Source organism: Trichosurus vulpecula, chromosome 2 (assembly GCF_011100635.1).
Source record: "Trichosurus vulpecula isolate mTriVul1 chromosome 2, mTriVul1.pri, whole genome shotgun sequence".
Classification (NCBI taxonomy): Eukaryota; Metazoa; Chordata; class Mammalia; order Diprotodontia; family Phalangeridae; genus Trichosurus; species Trichosurus vulpecula.
The window spans coordinates 15770374-15789286 of record NC_050574.1 but is presented as its reverse complement, the minus strand read 5'-3'; the positions used below and the strand labels follow the sequence as shown (position 1 = coordinate 15789286).

Here is an 18913-nt window from a genome sequence, read left to right as displayed (position 1 = left end):
GTGCCCTAAGCCTCCTCTTCCCAGGCTCCTACAGAATGATCCTCAAGGCGTTCCTGTCCTGGAGGCTCAGCTCTGGCCACTCTCCAGATTCTCAAGGACTCTGATGAATCAAGAGCCAAGGCTGAGCACTGAAGATGGCAGAAACCCAAGCTGCCTCCTTAAGCCAAGATGTCCAACAAAGATAACAGTCAGGGAGACACTTTGAGACAAGCACAGAAACTGGTGGGCAGCCAAATCCAGAAACACCCCTGGTCCTCGAGGCCCAGCCTTCCTTGTCCCAAATTGTCCCCCTTTCTGGACTCCTGCAAGGTGAAAACCTGTCCAGAATGCAGGGAAGCCTCCAACCCATGGCCAGCAGCTACCTTTTGAGAAAGACAGAGACAGCCAGCTGGAGAGAGACAAAGAATTATCCAGCTAGAGAAAGAGAGAGCTAGTCAGCCACAGAGACAGAGAGGGCCAGCCAGAAAGAAAGAGAGCCAGCCAGCCAGAGCAAGACAGAGACAGCCAGCCAAAGAGAGACAGAGAGCCAGTCAGAAAAAGACAGAGAAAGCTAGCCAGAGAGACAGAGACAGAGACACAAGCCGGCCAGAGACACAGAGAATCAGTCAGCTAGAGAAATTGAGATAGAGGCAGCCAGACAGCCAGAGACAGAGAGAGTCATAAAGAGACAGAGAGCCAACCAGCCAGTGATAGAAACAGAGCCACAGAGAGACAGAGAGAGCCAGCCAGAGAGAGTCAAAGAACCAGCCAGCTAGAGAGACAATCAGCCAGAGAAGGACAGTGAACCAGCCAGAGAGACAGAACCAGCCGGGAACAGACAGAGAGAGTGACAAAGAGACAGAGCCAGCCAGAAAGCCAGAGAAAGAGACCCAGGGCATATTTGAAAGTGGGGAGGGGGGTGGAGAATACCTGGAAGGAAAAGCACACCAAGACACTTTGGCAAAAAACCAAGCCCAGCCCCAGAACCACCATCATCCCCCCACCTACACAAAGTGGAGCACAGAGATACAAGGTGTGGTCGTGGTGCCCAGAAAGTCTTTATTGGGTGGCCTTGGGGATCACTAGTGCTGGGAATCAGGCACAGGGGAATCTGGGACTGGGGCTGGACCCTCCTTTACCATGGCTGGCTCTGCTTGGGCTCCTGTCTCTATAAATACAAGGGCAGAGAGAAAATAAGGAACCAGACATCTTGGCTCTCAGCCTCAGCCCTCTCAGGGACTCACATCATCTGCTAGCCCAAGAAACTTCAGAAATCCCAATTCCCATCAGGTTGTGGGGCAGAGCAGCAGCACACTAGTGTCTTCACCAGCCCCTAGCTCTGGCTCTCTTAGAACCGTGCCCAGCAAGGCATCAGGAGGAGGCCAGGAGAGGAGGAAGGGAAGGGCCTGGCTAGGGGTCAGTGTACACCTGCATGGGGCTGGAAAAGGAGCTGTCCATCAGGGCCTGGAGCTGGTGGGTCTCAGGAGGGTTGCTGCTTCCTCTGCTCCATGTGAAGGACAGCCTGCAGGGGTACAGAGAAAGGGGCAGGGGTGAGTGGACCCAGCAGCCTACCAAACACCCCAAACACCTCCAGGGATGTGGAAGGAACTGCCCAGCTCTGCCCAGCGCAGGCACCTACTGCAGCTCCTTCTTCTGGACCTTCAGCAGCCCCTGGGAGTGGTCCAGGGCTTTGCTCTCCTGGCTCAACCTCTGGGCCTGGGCTGCCAGTTCAGCCTCTCGGGCCACCAATTCTGCCTCAAAGCGTTGAAGTTCCTCCTCCGTATAAGCTGGGTGCTCCTCCAGTGTCTGGGGGGGAGGCACAATCAAGCAGAGAAGGCTCTCCCTTGAGCACCCTAACCCAGCCCTCCAGGTAGGGGAGTGAAGAAGCAGCCCCTAAGCCCCAGTGTTCATGCCAAGGACAAGCGGTAGGGAGAGGGGACAGAGGCCCACAGAACAGGGGGCTGGCCAGACTACAAGGTAGTGCCATGAGAACTGGCTCCACACTTGGGACCCACCAGCTGGGTCCCCTTTCCATCACCTCCCAGCCCTTCAGGGCTGCCTCTTCAAACTCCTTCCTCTGTGTGGCCAGGAGGAATTCCTCCAGGGTCACCAGGCGGTCCTGGTTTGTGTCCACCTAAGGGGCAGGGCTAGATGTGAGCCAAGGGCTTGGGCCTTACAGGGCCCCCTCTCCCCAGGGCTCCCCAGTCTCACTGTCTTCATCACGTGCTCACGCATCCTCAGCCTTTCTTCCTCCATCTCCCGCATGTCATCGTCTTCATTCTTGGGGTCATACACCTTCTCCAGCTGCATAGGGGTGAGGGCAAGGAGGAAGCTCAGGGGAGCCGGACCCAGCCTGCAGCATTTAGTACCTGCCTGCTACACAGCAGGGACTGTGCTAGCCCCAAGCACCTGCCCCAAGGCCTGACCCTGAGCAGCAGAAAGCAGGTACCTCCTTGGTAAACAGCGCCTCTAATTCCTGCTCATCCAGGACGCCATCGCTGTTTGTATCTGTGGAAGGCAGGAAGGGGGCAGGTGTCAGGGAGGCCGTGGGCTGAGGAGGCTGGCAGCTGGATTTGGGGGTGGGCTGGGGGCACGTGTGTGTCTCCGCTCTCAAGGCCTGGGACTGGAGAAAAGCGGAGTCGGGCTGGGGCAGGGCTCATTAAGTGACTTTCTCTCCGTCCCCGCCTCCCGCCACCAAAAAAACCCAATCGAAAAGGCCACCCGTAAGAGACAGAACCTGCCTCCCCCCAAGCTCCCAGTTTCAGCCCCGCCCCAGTCTCCTTATTGGGCGAAAGCGCGTAGAAGGCGAGGAGATGGCCGTGCAACTACAACTCCCAGGAGGCTGCACGAGAGCGTTACTGCCTCTTCCATCTGCTGTTCCGCTGCCAATCTTCCTGGGAGTTGTAGTAACTTTCCTTTTCCCTTCGTAAGAGCCTAGCAGAGGCGATTAGGGCCCTTTACGGAACCTAGAAGTAGCAATTCCAACCTGGAACGTTGAGCCAATTGCCAAGCAACAGATACAACAAGAGCTTCAGTGGCCGCCAGGGAGCCCGGTAGTGGGGGTCAAGAGGAGGAGGAGGAGGAGTAGGCCGGGGGGGGTGGGGGGCGGGGCCGGTCCTGGGTGCGGTTTCCCCCAGCTGGGCTTAGAGCATCACCGAAGCTACCTACCACCTAGCCCGCCCCCCCCAGGGATCTGTCCGGCCTTGGGACACAGAGCAAACCAGGTATGGGGGAGGAAGGACAGATGAGAAACTGACCGGATTGCGTGTCCCTTTCTTTCAGGGACCCTGAAATTTGCCTCCTCCCAGTCCCCATTCTCAGTGGCACTCATTTTCCCAAGCCTTACTGGGTTGTAGGGACACAAGAATCTGAGGCCTCCAGTCCTCACCCCCTCAGCGATTCACATATGCCTTAGCCCCTTAGGTACTCATAAGTTTGGGACAGAGTTCCTAACCTTCACAAGAACTATGCGTTTGCCCCAGAATAGCTTCCTAGCCTACCATGTATCAAGGAGCATCCCTTTCTCTTCCAGATCAGAAAAGAAAGCTGCTAATGTGCAGAGGTGGAAGGCATATTTATTGGCTGAGGGAGAAGTACAGAAAGAGAGAAAGGGGGTGAAAGAGTAAGGGACTGTTCCATTGGGGTGGAGGAAGGGACCAAAGCTGTGAAGCTGCTGTAGGTCTTGAGGCTGAAAGTCAAGGCTTTCCCATCAAGATGCAGAGGCAGAAGGCAGAACCTTTTTGTCCTCAATCCCTAATTACAGCCCTCCAAACTAGAAATAGATTAGCCAGGGCATCAACTGAGGACAGGAATAAAGCAAAGTGGGGGTCAAGGCCAGGGACCTCCCAGAGAAGGCAGAGGCCCTCTCCTTGTGATCTGAGAAGGTCTCATGCCACATGCCTAGGGCCTGAAGGGGGCTGAGATCTCGGGGCCAAGCTTTTGGGTCCTGAGGGGAGTTGAGACTGGAGGGCCTCATTCCTGGGTCTCTGAGGGAGGCTAAAACCCACGAACAGGGAGCCAAAATCCTGAGGCCTGGTCCCTGTATCACTAGGATGTCTCAGGACAGTGAGCTGTGGAGGAAAGATTCGTGAGTTATGCTTTTTTCTGCTGGGAATGGGGTGGAGGTGGGGTGGAGTCTAGAGAACACATACTTGGGTCCTTGGGTGTTTGGGTGTGCAGGAAGCTAGGGAGTAGGCTAGAGAAAGGCAAGGCTGGGGAAGGGGACACCTGGATCCCTAGGGTAAGGGGAGTCCTGGGTCCCCAGAGGGCAGTGGCCAGGGTTCTCCTTGTAATCTTACTGAAGTTCTGCTTTGGGAGGGGGGCTGCCCACAGACTGGGGGAGCCCAGGACCAGCTTCAGACCCGGGTACCTATGTCTTCAGGAGTCTGGGCGATGAGCTGGCAGCTATGAGGCAGCAGAAGCTGGAGCAGCAGGTACTAGGGCCCCTCCCCTTATCCCTGTTCCCGGTTCCCGCCAAAGCTGTGCCCCTGCCCAATGGTGTGACCTCAGAGTGGCCACTTTGCCTCTCTGGGCCTCAGTCTCCCCCTCTGTGAAACGAGACAGACAGGGCGGGAGCCTTGGGGCTGGACGATCTCTAAGCCCTCTGAGGGCCTCCTTCAGCGGCGCCTGTTTGAGAAGAAGCAGCGGCGCAAGCGCCAGGAGCCACTGATGGTCCAGGCCAATCCCGACTCTTCCCTGCGGCCCCGGCGGCCCCGGCGGCGGGAGGAGAGCCGACCTGGGGAGAGCGGTGAGGACTAGGTCGGGGAGACCGGAGGATCTCAGGGTCTCAGCCTTCTGGGCACGGCGCTTCGGTGTGTGGCCTATGGCAGACCCGCTGTCCTCCTCTAGGCCCCAGGAACCCTTTTCTCCTGGAGAACGTGCCGGAGGCGCATCTGCGAGCTGGCACGCACGGCATTCAGGGCAGCGTTAACTGTGGCGGTGACTGTGGCAGCGAACGCACCCCTCGACAAGCCTTAGGAGGAACTGGTAAACCTCGCCCACCCAGACCTCGCCCCCTGGGGCCGCTAGTCCTGCCCCTGACTCCTGGGAGGCAGGCTTCTCCGGACCCTCTCAACCCTTTCCGACTCCTCCAGTCTTCGCCCCCTGGGAAGAGCAGAAATCCCTGTCCCCGGGCTGCAGCACTGCCTCCTCCGGGCCCAGATGACCCTGTTCCGGGCTTCTTTTCCCTCAGGACCCAGGTCTCCCCTTCCCTTGATCCCCATCAGCCAGAGATCCCGGCGTCCCAAGGGCTTGCCCTCAGCGCTCACTCTATGCTCACAGACAGCTCGGACCCAGAACTGGAGGAGGTCTCGGTGGAGGACGGCTCGGTCTCCCCGTTTCCTGGCAAGGAGCTGCCTGGGACCCGACGCCGGGGATGGCCGGCTCGGCAGCGGCCAGGTGAAAAGGGGCTTCTCGGAGGGTGGCGAAACTCTGCCCAAGCCTGGTCGCGGGGTGAGGACAGGAGCCACCATCACCCATTACACTTCACACCCAGTCTTTCACCGCCACCTCCTCAGGGAGAGTGGACACTCTGCAGAAGCCCAGCCCTTCGAAGACCCCAGTACACAAAACAGAGGAAGTGACGGCGGCGGCCCCAGATGAGATGCGCGAAGGTGAGGAACCCTGGCGGTTGGCGGACTCAGAACTGGCTCTCTCAAAAGGAGCAATAAGGTCCCCTCCCCGCTCTGGCCCAACATGATCTCTTTCTCTTTCTCTCTCCCTCTCCCTCTCCCTCCCTCCCTCCCTCCCTCTCCCTATCTCTGGGCAGAGCTGGAAAGCCCAGCAGAGTACCAGACCGCTGAGGAGGAACTGGGAGAGCCTAGCCTTGGCGGTAGCCAAGGATCCCAGAACGACCTGAGCGAGAAGAGGAGGCCTAGGGAGCCGGGTAAGTGAGAGACAGAGCAGCCGTGCCCAGTCCGGCATCACTCCTCCACCAGTGCTCTTAAGCCCCAGGGCTTTGGGCCACCACGCCACCTGCAGAGACCCAGGCTTCCAGAGAGGTAGCATTTCTAGTTTGCCAGCCCCCTATAGAAGAACCTTCCAGAAATACTGAACTCCCAGAGTTGCAGCCTCAACAACTTCACACCCACCTCAGTGGATGCGGGGGTTCCCGTCCTCCAGCAATCAGGTCCGCGGGTCCTACTTTGGACCCAGGAGTACTAGCCCTCAGCGCCCTCCACACCTGCTCCTCCTGGACCCTGGTGTTGTAATGCCCTAGCCCAGGGTCCCGGGGACTACCAGCGGTCCCAGCCCCCAGTGCTCTCCCCGCTTCCCAGGACCGTCACCGCCTCCGCCTCCGTTTCCCCCAGAGGAAGAGGAGGCGGCGGTGGCGGACAGTGAGGAGAGCACGAGTTACGAAGCTTCGTACTCGGGACTGGAACGCGGCTCGCAGAGAGGCCGAGACCACGGTGACTCCTTCTCCAGCAAGGTCAGCTCAGAGCTGGAGGGGCTGGTGGACGAAAGGACCAATCAGAGTTCGAAGCGTGCTCAGTGGGGAGGGCCTGGGCACAAAGAAGCGCCTATTACAGTGTGGAACTGGCAGGCCAGGCGGGGCGTTTCAGTCCAGCCAAGGGATCCAAAGATCTGGATTCGAGACCCTGTTCTGGCACTAACTGCCCGTGTTACGTTAGAGAAATGACGCACGTCTCTGAGCCTCACGTCCCTTATCTGTTACATCTGTAAAGACGTAGGGAGGGAGCATTTATCGAGTCTAGGACGCCCCAGTAGTAAATGGAAGAGTGGAGAATTCTCCACGGCCAATGGGAGGGCGGTCCGCCTGGACGAGCCTCCCCGGCGGCCAATAAGAGGGCGGTCCTGCTACGCGAGCCTCCCCGGCGGCCAGTGGGAGGGGCGGTCCGGGCGAGGGGTGCTCACACCTGGCCCACTGTACAGGATGAGGAGGAGTACGAAGATGAGGTGGAGGCAGGGACGACGACCATGGCGCTGGAGTCCTCGGAAGATAGCGGGGCCGGGGCTGGGGCAGGGGACGTGGAGAAAGCGCCGCACTCCCTACACTGCAGCCCTGGCCCGCAGCCTGGGGAGGACATGGAAGCCTACGTGCTGCGACCCGCTCCTCGCAGCCGGACCGTGCAGTGCAGGATCAATCGAGACAAGCGGGGCGTGGACAAGGGCATCTTCCCATTCTACTATCTCTACCTGGAGGCGCCCGACGGCAAGAAGGTGCGCCCTGAACCTTGGAGGCCCTCGTCCCCGTTCCCAGGATCCACTTCCCATTCTTTAGGCCATCTCCAGAGACTGTGGTCCTTTGAGCCTCGAATCCGAGAGTCCCTGCCTCCCTCCCCTAGCACCCAACAGCACAAGCCCCCAAATTCAGAATTCTTTGCTTGGTGAACAAGACTTCTCAGGCTCCAATCCCTCGGACCCAGGAGGCCCCAGCCTTGTAGTGGAAGGACTCCAGTTTCCCAAGCCCTAGGAATCTGAGCCAATGCCCATAGCCTAAAATTCCTATCCCTGTGATCCAAAAATACCAGGTTTCCCCTAGCCCTGGAACCTCCCCAACACCTAGCCTTTCCCTCACCTCACCCAGGCTTTCCACCCGGGCTTTTAGGATTTCAGGGCTGGTCTATGCTGCTGCTCACCTTTAGACCCCAGCCCAGCCCTCCCAGATTAGCCTCACTAAGTTGCCTCCCAGTTTCCCACTGGGGGTCCTCAAACCCCCAGGGGCAGGGATAGAGCTTCACACCTGCCTGTACAGAGTGGCAGGAGACCCTAAGATATTTAACTGGGGACCTCCATCCCACCACCCACTCCTAGCATTTTCTCCTGGCTGGGCGCAAGAGGAAGAGGAGCAAGACTTCCAACTATCTCATTTCCCTGGACCCCACTGACCTGTCTCGAGATGGGGACAACTTTGTGGGCAAAGTCAGGTGGGTCGGAGGCTGCAGGGTGGAAACCTGAGTCCCTATAGGGGCTGGGGAGACGAAATCCTTGGATCTCTAAAGGGGTGGGGGCTGGAGGAAAGGGATACCTGGATCTGCAGAGGTGCCCGAGGGTGGAAGGCATTGAAGAGGTTCCCACAGGATTGCCCAGACTCTTGGAGTTCTCATCCAACTGGCAGGTCTAATGTCCTGGGCACTAAATTCACCATCTTCGACAACGGGGTGAACCCAGAGCGGAAAACCATCCTGCCGGAGTCTACCCGGATCCGAGAAGAGCTGGGCACTGTGTTCTATGTGAGGGCTAGTTTTTCATGGGAGTGGGGGGGAAGAAGAGGGAAAACATGGTGATGGACAAATCCTGGCCCTTTCTTGCAGGAGACCAACGTGCTGGGATTCGGGGGACCACGAAAGATGACAGTCATCATCCCAGGCATTGATCCCCAGAACCAAAGGCTCAAAGTCCAGCCCCAGAATGTGAATGTGGCTCAAAGCTTGGAGTGGGGGAGGGCAGGGCTGGAAGGAGGAGGAAACCCCTTTGGCACCGAGACATTAGGCCCCAAGGTTGAAGCTGGTGATCACTGAGGCATGGACCCTGAAAGCAAACTGAACACTGGGGACATTGCATGCAGTAGGAAGACCACTGAGGTCCCCAAAACCAGTCCTTGTCTTTCCCCAGGAGCAGGAATCCCTTCTGAACCGCCTCCACCAAGGGGCCAGTCAAGGCCTGGTCTTTCTACAAAACAAAGCCCCATCCTGGAGCGATGAGAGCCATGCCTACGTCCTTAACTTCAACGGGCGGGTCACTAGGCCCTCGGTCAAAAACTTCCAGATTGTGCACCCTGATGATTGTGAGCCCAAGGGGCAGAGCCCCCAGACTGTAGGGTCAGGGAGGGAAGGGAGCTAGGACCCCAGGTCTCAGCAGCCCCTTGGGTGAACATAGAACCCCACATCAGTCAGTCAACTAGCAAGGAGTGGGTGTCTAGGGCCATCTGTCACTGCTCTCAAGGAGCTCCCTATCCAAAGCAGGAGACTACATACAAGCAACTAAGTACAAAGTGTAGACAGGAAAAATTGAAGTTTAGCAACAGAGAAGACACTAGCATTGTTGGGGGACCAGGAAAGGCTTCTTGCAGAAGGTGGGGATTTGTCTGGGACTAGAAGGAAGCCAAGAGGGAAATGAAGAGGCAGCATTCTGGCTAGGGAACTGGAGAGAGAGCTAGCACCAAAGCCAGCAGCAGAATTCCCTGTGACAGGAAAAGAGCCAGAATATCATTCTCAACCAGGGATGGGCCCAGGAGCACAGCTCCCAGCTGGGGTCCCTAGGATACTGTCACTCCTTTCCCGACCTCACCCCAGAAAGCCTGGGAGCCAGCTTCCCTGCAGACCTTGGGCTGGGATGGAGACTGGACTACAGCTCCCAGGAGAACTTGCGGCAGAGCCCCGCCGGGCCTCTTTTGCCGGGCTCCGAGGCGGCCCAGGTGCCTGCTGGGTGTTGTAGTCCATATGGCCGGAATGGCGCCGTGGGTCTCTGCAGCTGCCTCTCCTCTCCACCAGCTGACTACCTGGTGCTGCAGTTCGGTCGCATATCCCGGGACACCTTCACCATGGATTTTCGATTCCCCCTCTGTCCCCTCCAGGCCTTCGCCATCTGCCTGTCCAGCTTTGATGGGAAGTTGGCGTGTGAGTGACGCCCGCACCCCTGGCCCACGTGGGGCTGGTCCCCAATAAAGTGCTACCCTCCCCCCACGTGGTTCCTGCCTGTTCTTCCTAGTCCCAGCCCTCCCAACCCCGTCTGGAGTGGGGAGGAGCAAAGGAACTTACAACTCCCTTGAGGCCCTGGGACAGGAGAGCATGTGAGCAATGCCCAAGTTGACAGGTGCCTTTTGGGAAGGTCTTTTTTCCATCTCCTTCCATCCCTCTACACCCCTCCCCACCCCACCCCCAGTATTTCATCCGTGGAATCCTAGTCCTGGAGACCTCTCTATTAACAGGAGAAAAAACTGAGACCCAGGTATATGAGGTGTCTTGCTCAAAGCTACAATGTTGGCAGACCCAGGGCTGGTACCCAAGTCTCCGGGTTTCAAGCTAGCGTTGGTTGGGAGTAGGGGGTGAGAGGTGTCCAGTTCCAGAGAAAGGCAAGAAAATGAAAAAGCTTAAGAGAGTGAGAAGCTGAGGCTTGCATGGAAGAGATGACAATCTAGGGAAGCCCTATGGCTTCACTCATTAGTTATTCCTGCCATCCCGGGGTCACCCAACCCCCTTTCAGGGTCCCCTGCCCCTTCCAAATTGAGAGTGTGGAGTGAGAAGAAATATTGTTGGAAACAGACCCAGAAAGATCCCTAAGAATGAGAGATACAGAGAGAGATCATCAGAGGAAAAAAGAACTAGACATGGAATCCTACCAAGTGACCTTGGCAGAGACATTGACAGAGACTGCAGGAAAAGAGGGGTATTGTCAATAGGCATAGGCCCCATCGAAATGGGACAGAGACAGAGCCATGGATGCAGAGATGCTAGCACCCAGTTACAATTGGGCACAGAGAAAGAAATCCACTAACAGAAATACAGACACTGGAGAAATCCCATCAGAGACTATGGCAGGGGACAGAGGCCTCACCATGCTGTGGAAGACACTGGCAATAGAAGGGCTGGGTTGAAGTCCCACCTCAGATGCTTACTACCCATGTGACCTTGGACAAGTCACTCATAACCTCAGTTTCTTCATCTGTAAATTAAGGAGTTGGACTAGATGACTGTTTAGGTCCCTTCCAGCTCTGGGTCCAGGATCCTGGGATACAATCACTTCACCTCCACCTTCACCTCAGTTTCCCCATCTGTAAAACAAGAAAGCCTCTGAAGTTCCTTTCAGCTCTTGATCTCAAAGCCTGGGCTTACTTCCATACTAGGGCATGGCTTGCTCTACATTACAGGTGCATTGGTTCCCAGATGGCTTTTGAAGCTTCAGCCCCATCAGCTTACTGCAAACCAAGCAGAACCAGATGCCACCCCCACAGCCAGCCTCTAGTCTTCACACACTTCTTAGTGCTTCCAATACAAATTCCCATCAGGGATAGGAATCAATTCCCCCAAACTAAAGCTTATCAATTGGCTCTTGCTCCCATACCCACTTGCCAGATTTTTGCTTTCCCTTCCCAGAATAGCCCCAAATAAATTCCCTCTCATTTAGCTAGGCTAAATGGAAGTGAATGAAAGGCCATTCTAAGTGCCAGGTTATGTTGCTAAACATTGGATGCAGCTTCAGTGGCCCCCGCTGCTTGTGGTGGGGTCCAGCCTTGCATTGGCCACCCTCTTCCCCTCTTCTGTCCAGTGGGGACAAGAGGCTCCCAAGGTCATTGGGCTGCTGAGTGCTCTCAAGCATCCTCAGTCTTAGAGAGCAAAGATAGAAAGAATGGTAGGAGGCCCCATCAGCTGGCAGAGTCTCCTTCCCCTGTCAGTGGGGATTGACTTCAGTCCTTGGGAATGTTCTTTCTAGTTAGTCAGGAAGCATTTATTAAGGTCCTACCATGCACTAGGCACTGTGCTTAGCCATGGAGAGGCTGAAACTCTCGCAGCTAAAACCAGTGGCTGGGGCCCTTGGCAGGCTGCCTTGGGCAAGCCCTCAGACCCATTCCCAGCAGTTTCTGCCTCCTGATGGGAATTCAGTCCATTCCAAGAAGGGAGAGTGAGAATCCCCTGTGACATCCTGTCTTGTGAAAGTCCTGTCGGAGCATCACCTATGACAACTGCCCCCTTTATATCTAGTCCCTCCTGCAGCCACTCCAGCTCCCCACTTCCATCTCCTGTTGGCACCTCAGGATCCAGAAAATGAAGGGAGAAGAGTCACTGGCAGGTGACACAAGGGGCAGACATCTGCTGGTGCTCTCAGCCAAAAGTGGACCTTGCTTCTTGACTTGCCTTAGTGGCCACTTCTTCCTTCCATAGTGGAGGATCCAACAAGGGGAAATTCTGCTCTGTATCTAATTCTCACTAACTGGGAGGGACTGGCTGCTGGGTGTGTGTGTGTGGGGGGAATGATAGGTACCCTGGGAGGGGAGGGGAGGGATCACACTGGAAACCCAGGACGAGTCTGAGGTGCATCCAAGATTTTAGGCAAGGAGATGCTAGAAGGTTCAGAGGGAAGGATAGGGTGTATCCAGTGACTAAACTGCTCAGAGGGATTCAGCTGAGCATGGGAGATGCTCCAGATAAAATCCTGAGGGTCCAAAGAGGATTGCAAGGAGGAGGAAAGAAGGCGATTTGTGTTGGCAAGCAGTCGCAGAGATCTGTGTGAATGTTCAGGAACCTGATCCCATTTAGCTGGATATGATTCCTGCAAAAAGAATGGAGGAACCACAGACGAGCTGAGCCCTGCCCAAAGGGTGGGGGAGGGGACAGTGAGATTGGGGGAAAAGAATTGATAAGGGCTGGGTCCCATGCTCAGTGATCCCTCCAAACCGAACTTCCTGAATTTCCCCAGCTCTCCCAATTACTGTGCAAGGCGCTGCCATACCCATGACCCAGGCATGCACACTCTTTGTTATCTTCCAATCCTCTTGCTTCCTCTCCCTATGGACCCAGTCACTTGTCATGGTGCTCTGACATCCATCCTCTCCTCTCTCAAGTTAATTCCAGACTTCATCTATTGGGCTAATGCAATAGCCCCCTGAGTGACCTGTCTGCCTCCAATCTCCCTCTTCAGTTGTCTCCAGGACTGCCAAAATGATGTCCCTTATAGACGGCCCTGCTCAGGAAACTCCACAGAGACCCTCTGATTTCCAGAATCAACTATAAACTCTTATTTGACATTGACAGTGTTCTACAACCCAGTTCCAACTGACCTTTTCAGATTGGTTACCCATCACTCCCCTTCACACTATGGCCCAGTCCAACTGGCCCCTTTGCTGCTCTCACAGGTGCCAATCCCTTTCCCACCACAGTGCCTTTGCCCTGGCCATCCCCCATGCCTGGGGTGCTCACTTTCTTCCTCTCCATTTCTTGGAATCTCTTATTTCCTTCAAAACTCAACTCAGTTCTCACCTTTTAAGTGAAGCCTTTCCTGATCCTCCCCCCACACCCAAACTAGCACTGTCCCCTGAAAATCAGATTGTGTTCATTTTTATTCATATAGTTATATTTTGTCTATGCCAATAGAATGTAAGCTTCTTGAGGGCAGGGACTCTCTACTTTTTCTCTGCCTCCAGCACCTAGCTGGACAGTACAGTGCCTGGCCCATAGTTGTCTAAATCCTGCCCTACCGACGAATCCCACCACAATCCAGCCTTAGATAATTAACTTTTAGCAAAGTCATGTATTTACTAAGACAGCAAAGAATAATTGGTCCAAACTCTTTCATCCAGACATAGGACCCACTCTCCATGTCCCTGGGGAACAGGAAGGATGAGAGATGCTCAGGAATTAAAGGCAAATGATTCCAATGAGGAGAAGTTGGATTTGTCTGAAGACCAATGTGGATGCATAGGGCACTCACCCAGAAATTGATTTTTAACTTAATTTAATTTTCCCCAATTGCATATGAAAACAATTTTAACATTCTTTTGTTTTTCAAATTTTGAGTTCCAGATTCTTTCCCTCCCCTCCTCTGCCCCACCATTGAGAAGACAAGCAATTTGACCTAGGTTATACACCACGAACCAATTTTAAAAAAGAAATGGGGAGAACAAGGCCCAGGAAGAGAGAATGAAAATAGGAATGTTGCAAATTTCTATAAAGGGATGACTCTCGGAACTGACTGAGTCTCAAGAGGTCAGCTAAGAATCCCAAAAGGGGGTGGGTTTTTTTAAAAGTTATACGACAATAATAATAGTTATCATTTATATATCGCTATATTATTTAATATCACCATAATCCTAGGGCAGCTAGGTGGCTCAGTGAATAGAGGGCCAGGCCTGGAGTCAGGAAGACCTGAATTCAAATCCAGCCTCGGATACCTACTAGCTGTGTGACCTTGGGCAAGTCACTTCATCCTGTTTGCCTCAGTTTCCTCATCTATAAAATTAATTGGAGAAGCGATTGGCAAACCACTCTAATATCCTTGCCAAGAAAACTCCAGATGGAGTCATAGAGAGTCGGCCACGACTAAGTAACAACAGCAGTGCTGTGAAGTAGGTGTTATCATCACCTTTTTATGAGCGAGGGAACCTAAGGCTGACTGCAGATGAGAGATTGAGACTCACACAATTGGCATCTAAGGCAGGACATTAACTCGGGTCTCCCCTGACTCCATGTCCGCTACTCTGCTACTGTACGTGTGATGCCATTGAGCCGTGTATCTTGGGGGGAAAGGAGGAAGGATCAAAGGAGGGATAGAGTTTGCCCGCAAGGGAAGGGAAAATAAAAACTGCAAATGGAGAAAAGATAGAGCTCCTCACCTCCTGTTTGGTTTCTGTTTCCTCTGCCAAGAAGAATGATCTCTGCACTGGAAAAGACAGCCTCAAAATGACTCACAGGGAGTTGATCCCCAGGATAAGTAAGGAGATCATAAGAGAAGCTTTTACTGCTTTGGGGCAGTTCAAGTCTCCAGACCCAGATGAATTCCAGCCTTGGGTCCTAAAGGAACTGACAAGTGTAATTGCTGAGCCACTGCCAGGGTCACTGGAAAGATTTTGGAAAATGGGAGAGGTGGCAAAAGACTGCAGAAGGGCAAATGTTGGCCCTTTTTTCAGAAAAGAGAAGAGAACACAGTAAGTTCGCAAGCTAGGATAAGTCTATGAGCTTGACTTGGATCCCTAGGAAAGTTAGGGAAGGGATCATTAAAGAGATGATTATCAAACGTCAAGAAAGGGAAGTAGTGTCTTCAATGAGCCAACCTGGGTTCAGCAAGCAGGGGTTATGTCAGACCAGCCTCATTTCCATTTTTGGTAGCATTACTAACCTGAGAAGATGTTGTAGATACACCTTGCCGATCAAAGCTCTGACAAAATATCTCTCCTAGTATTCGTATGGAGAAGATGGACTACATAATAATGAAATTAGATCAATTCAAAACAAGTTGGGTGGCAAGAGTAAATAACAGCGTAGCGTCAATGTGACAGGAGATCTCCAGGGGAGGCCCGCACAGACTCTTCAGGTCTGTACAGGTCCTGGACTGTTGAACATTTTTATCAATGACTCAGATAAAGATATTGAAGGCATGCTCATCAGATTGGCAGATGCCACTGAGCTGGGTGGGGGAGATTACATACTAGAAGAGTCAGATCTTGACGGACTGAAGCTGATAATATGAAATTTAACAAGCAGAAATGTACAGTCTTGCACAATGGGACGAATAACGAACTTCCCCAGAACAAGTTCTAAGAAGTATAGCTGGGTAGCAGTTGTTCTGAAAAATTCTGGGGATCTGAGTGGCATGCAAGGTGAATATGAGTTGACAGTGCCCTGTGACTGCCAATGTGATCAGGTGCTATGGTAATTAGGGTGGGACTTTTTTGGTTTTTTTACCGTTTTCTCTTTTAGAATGCTAAAGTAATCCAGTGACTTTGATTAAGTCTTGCTAGGTACAAAGCCCCAGGCCCATAATCTTTTGCTAAGTAGGTGTGAAGCCTTCAGGTCCTAAGAAGGGTATATATACTGGGAGGTTAGCATTTTGCTTTAAGGCTCTCACCCACTGAAAAGAATGTCATTTCATTTGGCCAGAAGAGACTCTGGGCAGCCGCTGGAGCCTCCTGGCTTTGAAAACCCAGATCTTGGTGCGTCTCTCTCTGGTAACTATGTAATTCTTTGGTCAGACAGCTAAAGACCTGTGTGTTGATTATTTTGTGTGTTTGCTCTGTTTATATTGTCTCTGTTTGTAATTTCTGTTTGTATTTGCTTTGAAGTTCAAGGTGCTGGCTTTTCCCCCTGAACTAAGTGAATGATATATGTATGTTTGATTAAAGTGAGATTGTTAACCCCTTAAAGTTGCTTTCCTTAGAAAAGCAGATCAAAGGACCTGTGCTAGCAACCTTCCTGTGTGCTGGTGTTGTTGGTCTTACACAGCCACAGTGGCAGCAAGCAGCATTGTTGTTACATCAGGATAGCAGGATGCATTAGGTGGGCAGAGTTTCCAAGAACAGGAATACGATAGCCCTGTGGCTCTTGGCTCTTGTCAGACTGCCAATGGAGTACAGTGTTTTGTTTTGGGCGCCATGGCTTAGTGGGATGAGGCCCCCTCCTGGAGTGTTGGGTTTCTCCATCCTTGGGGGTCCTCCAACAGAGGATGGATGACCATTTCTTATATCTGCTATAGTGAGGATCATGTTGGTGTATGGGTTGGTCTTTGGTCAAGGCAGATGCTCCAATTCTTGGATTCTGTGGTTCTGCGATTCCACCTCTTGTCTTCCTTTTACCTGTCTGGCTGTTCCTTCTCAATCCCCATCATTCACATCATGTCAATGGGTCTGTCCCCAAGCTCTGTCCTGGACCCTCCTCTCTCTCTACACTGTTTTCTTCCTTGTTTATCTCATTAGCCCGTATAGGTTCAATGACCTACAAACAAACCAAAGCTATTCTCTGATCAATAAGAGATGAAGACTTATGAACAGGCAGTTCCTGAAAGAGGAAATGCAAGCTGCCAACAACCACAGAAAGCAACAAAGCTCTAATGCTAAGAGAAATGTCCATTTTTAAAACCGGGAGATGCCATCTCACATCCATTGGATTGGCAAAGTTAACACCAAGACAAAATCACAGTTGTTGGAGAGGCCGTTACAAGATGGGCACATGAGGCGGCGGCCCTGATGGCAGCGCTACTGCTGTGGCCCTAAGGAAGATGGTGTAAAAAGAGTCGTACCGTACAGAACGCTAAGTGCCCGTGGCTTCAGCACCGTGCCCATCCTGAGCTGCCGTCCGCCCTGCTGGGACTCATGCCCAATGAAGACATTGACATGAGCATGCTGGAGAACCTAGAGAAGTATTGCAGTTTCAATTGCTACCGGCACCATGCTGAACACGAGGCGACCACCCCACACTGGTGGAAGTGGTACCACGACTACCTCCCATGGCCCTCCCATCCCAAAGACAAAATAGACGCTGGATTTCCTTCCAACAAGATGCTCCAGAGGCAACAACAGATCCCTGAAAGGAAGAAGGTCCTTCAGGAGAACCGGGCTAGGATGGAGAAGGCTGCCCACCTCTGAAATGTCTTGATCCCAATGTCATGTGAAGGCTGATTGGGAGAAGACTGTTGGCCCTTACCATAAGCAGCACCTGGCTGAGTACTATGGCCTCTACCAAGACCTGTTCCATGGTGCCACATTTGTGTCCTGGGTCCCACTGAATGTTGCCTACAATCTGGGAGAAGAACTGATGATGCCTGTATTCCAGGGGAATGAGGTTACCCTGATGGAGGCCACTAATCTCCCGGAAGTGACATATGAGGCAGAAAAAGATTCATTGTGGACTTTGCTGCTCACCAGCTTGGATGGACACTTGCAAGAACAGGATGCTAAATACATCCACTGGCTGGTGACCAACATCCCAGGTAACGATGTGTCCACAGGACAGGAGATGTGTCACTACCTCCCACCCTTCCCCTCAAGAGGAACTGGTTTTCACTGTTTCACTTTTCTCCTTTTCAAGCAACATGAGCCCATCAACTTTTCTGAAGATGACCATCCCACACCCTGTTACCGTCTTGCTATGAGAACCTTCTGCACATTTGATTTCTGTAAGCACCAGCACTTCATGACCCCAGCTGGTCTGGCCTTCTTCCAATGCTGCTGTGATGACTCTGTCACCCACATCTATCACCACCTGCTCAACATTCGAGAGCCAGTGTTCGAGTTTGTACACTCACACCCCTACCATCCCCCACAGAAGTTCCCTCATCTGCAACCATTCCGATATTTGGATCAAGACCACCTATGGCATCTACTGAAGGACCGAGTCACCCAGGCGTACAGGGTACCTGGAAGGGACGAGGTGACCCCTTAGAGACACCCTGGCCTGCTTCATCTTTCAAGGACAACATGCAGTAGGTTAGAGGCTCCTAGCCATCAGCTCCCTGGGAGCTCTTCCCTGGGCCTGTTAGCCTGCCTGTGCTTTTCTTATATATCCAAAGTTTGGGAGTGAGAAGAAACTGTAGGGTATCTAAGTCAGAGAATGTGAACCAAGGTGATTGTGGATATGCACCTTGGTATAGTAGATAGCTGACCTTAAAGTCAGCACAACTTGGGTTCAAGTCCCATGTACTGGATGTGTGACACTAGTCTCTCAGTGTTCCAGGCAATATTCTTCCCCACCCCACCTCCAATATATTTTTATTTATTTCGTTAAATCTCAATTACATGTAAAAAAATTTTCCATTTTTAAAAAAATTTTGAGTTCCAGATTCTCTCCCTCCCTCCCCTCCCCCTCCTTGAGAAGGCAAGCAATTTAATATAGATTATGTATGTGAGGCCATGCAAAACATACTTCCATGTTAGCCATGTTGCTAAAGGAAACATAGACCAAAAAAATCCCAAGAAAAATAAAGTAAAACATGTATGTTTTGATCTGCAACAACAAAAAAAGATGGGCACATGAATGTCCTGTTGGTGGCACTGTAACATGGTCCAGACTCTGGGTTAAATGGTTAGGAATTCAACCAAAGAAGGTGCTAAAAGGAAGGCACCTTTGGGCCCAGTGATACCACTACTAGGCACGTACTCCGAGCAGATGAAAGACCTTCTGTGTCCACAATAATTTACAGCAAAATTTAGCCAGAGCAAAGAACTGGAAGCCCCAGGGAGGGCTGACCTGAATGAAACGAAGTCAGTGAAGCATTTATGAAGTGCCTGCTGTGTGCGGTACAGTAGAATAGGATTGTGCCATTGGAAATTGCAGAAATGATGAATTCAGAGAAACTGGGGTCCTTTCCATGGAGCAGACTCCCACATCTCTGTCTGTAGCTTTCATGTTTCTCGCATTCAAAGCCCAACTCTGTTATTCACTGACCGTGTTATCCTGAGCAGTCATTTCCCCTTCTTGAGTCTCAGTTTCCCCAGCTGTGAAATGAGGGGGTTGGACTTTGTGTGTAGGCAGAACACAGGGCCAGGGAC

At 52.7% G+C, this 18913-nt stretch overlaps 2 protein-coding genes and 1 pseudogene across 2 annotated transcripts; 2 read left to right on the top strand and 1 right to left on the bottom strand.

Annotated features, from left to right (window-relative positions):
• Window positions 1–1018: 1018 nt before the first annotated feature.
• On the bottom strand, window positions 1019–6355 carry NUCB1 (nucleobindin 1). Its single transcript, XM_036745928.1, has 7 exons — window positions 6069–6355; window positions 2429–2487; window positions 2191–2283; window positions 2018–2113; window positions 1619–1785; window positions 1408–1501; window positions 1019–1147 (listed from the first exon to the last, which is right to left on the bottom strand). The coding sequence occupies exons 3-7, from the start codon at window positions 2242–2244 to the stop codon at window positions 1115–1117; spliced, it is 444 nt and encodes a 147-aa protein (XP_036601823.1). The 5' UTR covers window positions 2245–2283; window positions 2429–2487; window positions 6069–6355; the 3' UTR covers window positions 1019–1114.
• On the top strand, window positions 4032–9586 carry TULP2 (TUB like protein 2). Its single transcript, XM_036743612.1, is given in 13 exon segments — window positions 4032–4066; window positions 4361–4412; window positions 4600–4726; window positions 4828–4965; window positions 5260–5376; window positions 5496–5622; window positions 5739–5863; window positions 6255–6406; window positions 6871–7158; window positions 7753–7865; window positions 8057–8351; window positions 8554–8725; window positions 9432–9586. Coding segments are annotated over 13 exon segments (1875 nt in total). The 3' UTR covers window positions 9566–9586.
• Window positions 9587–15153: 5567 nt separating this feature from the next.
• On the top strand, window positions 15154–17807 carry LOC118836279 (annotated as a pseudogene).
• The last annotated feature ends 1106 nt before the right edge of the window (window positions 17808–18913 follow it).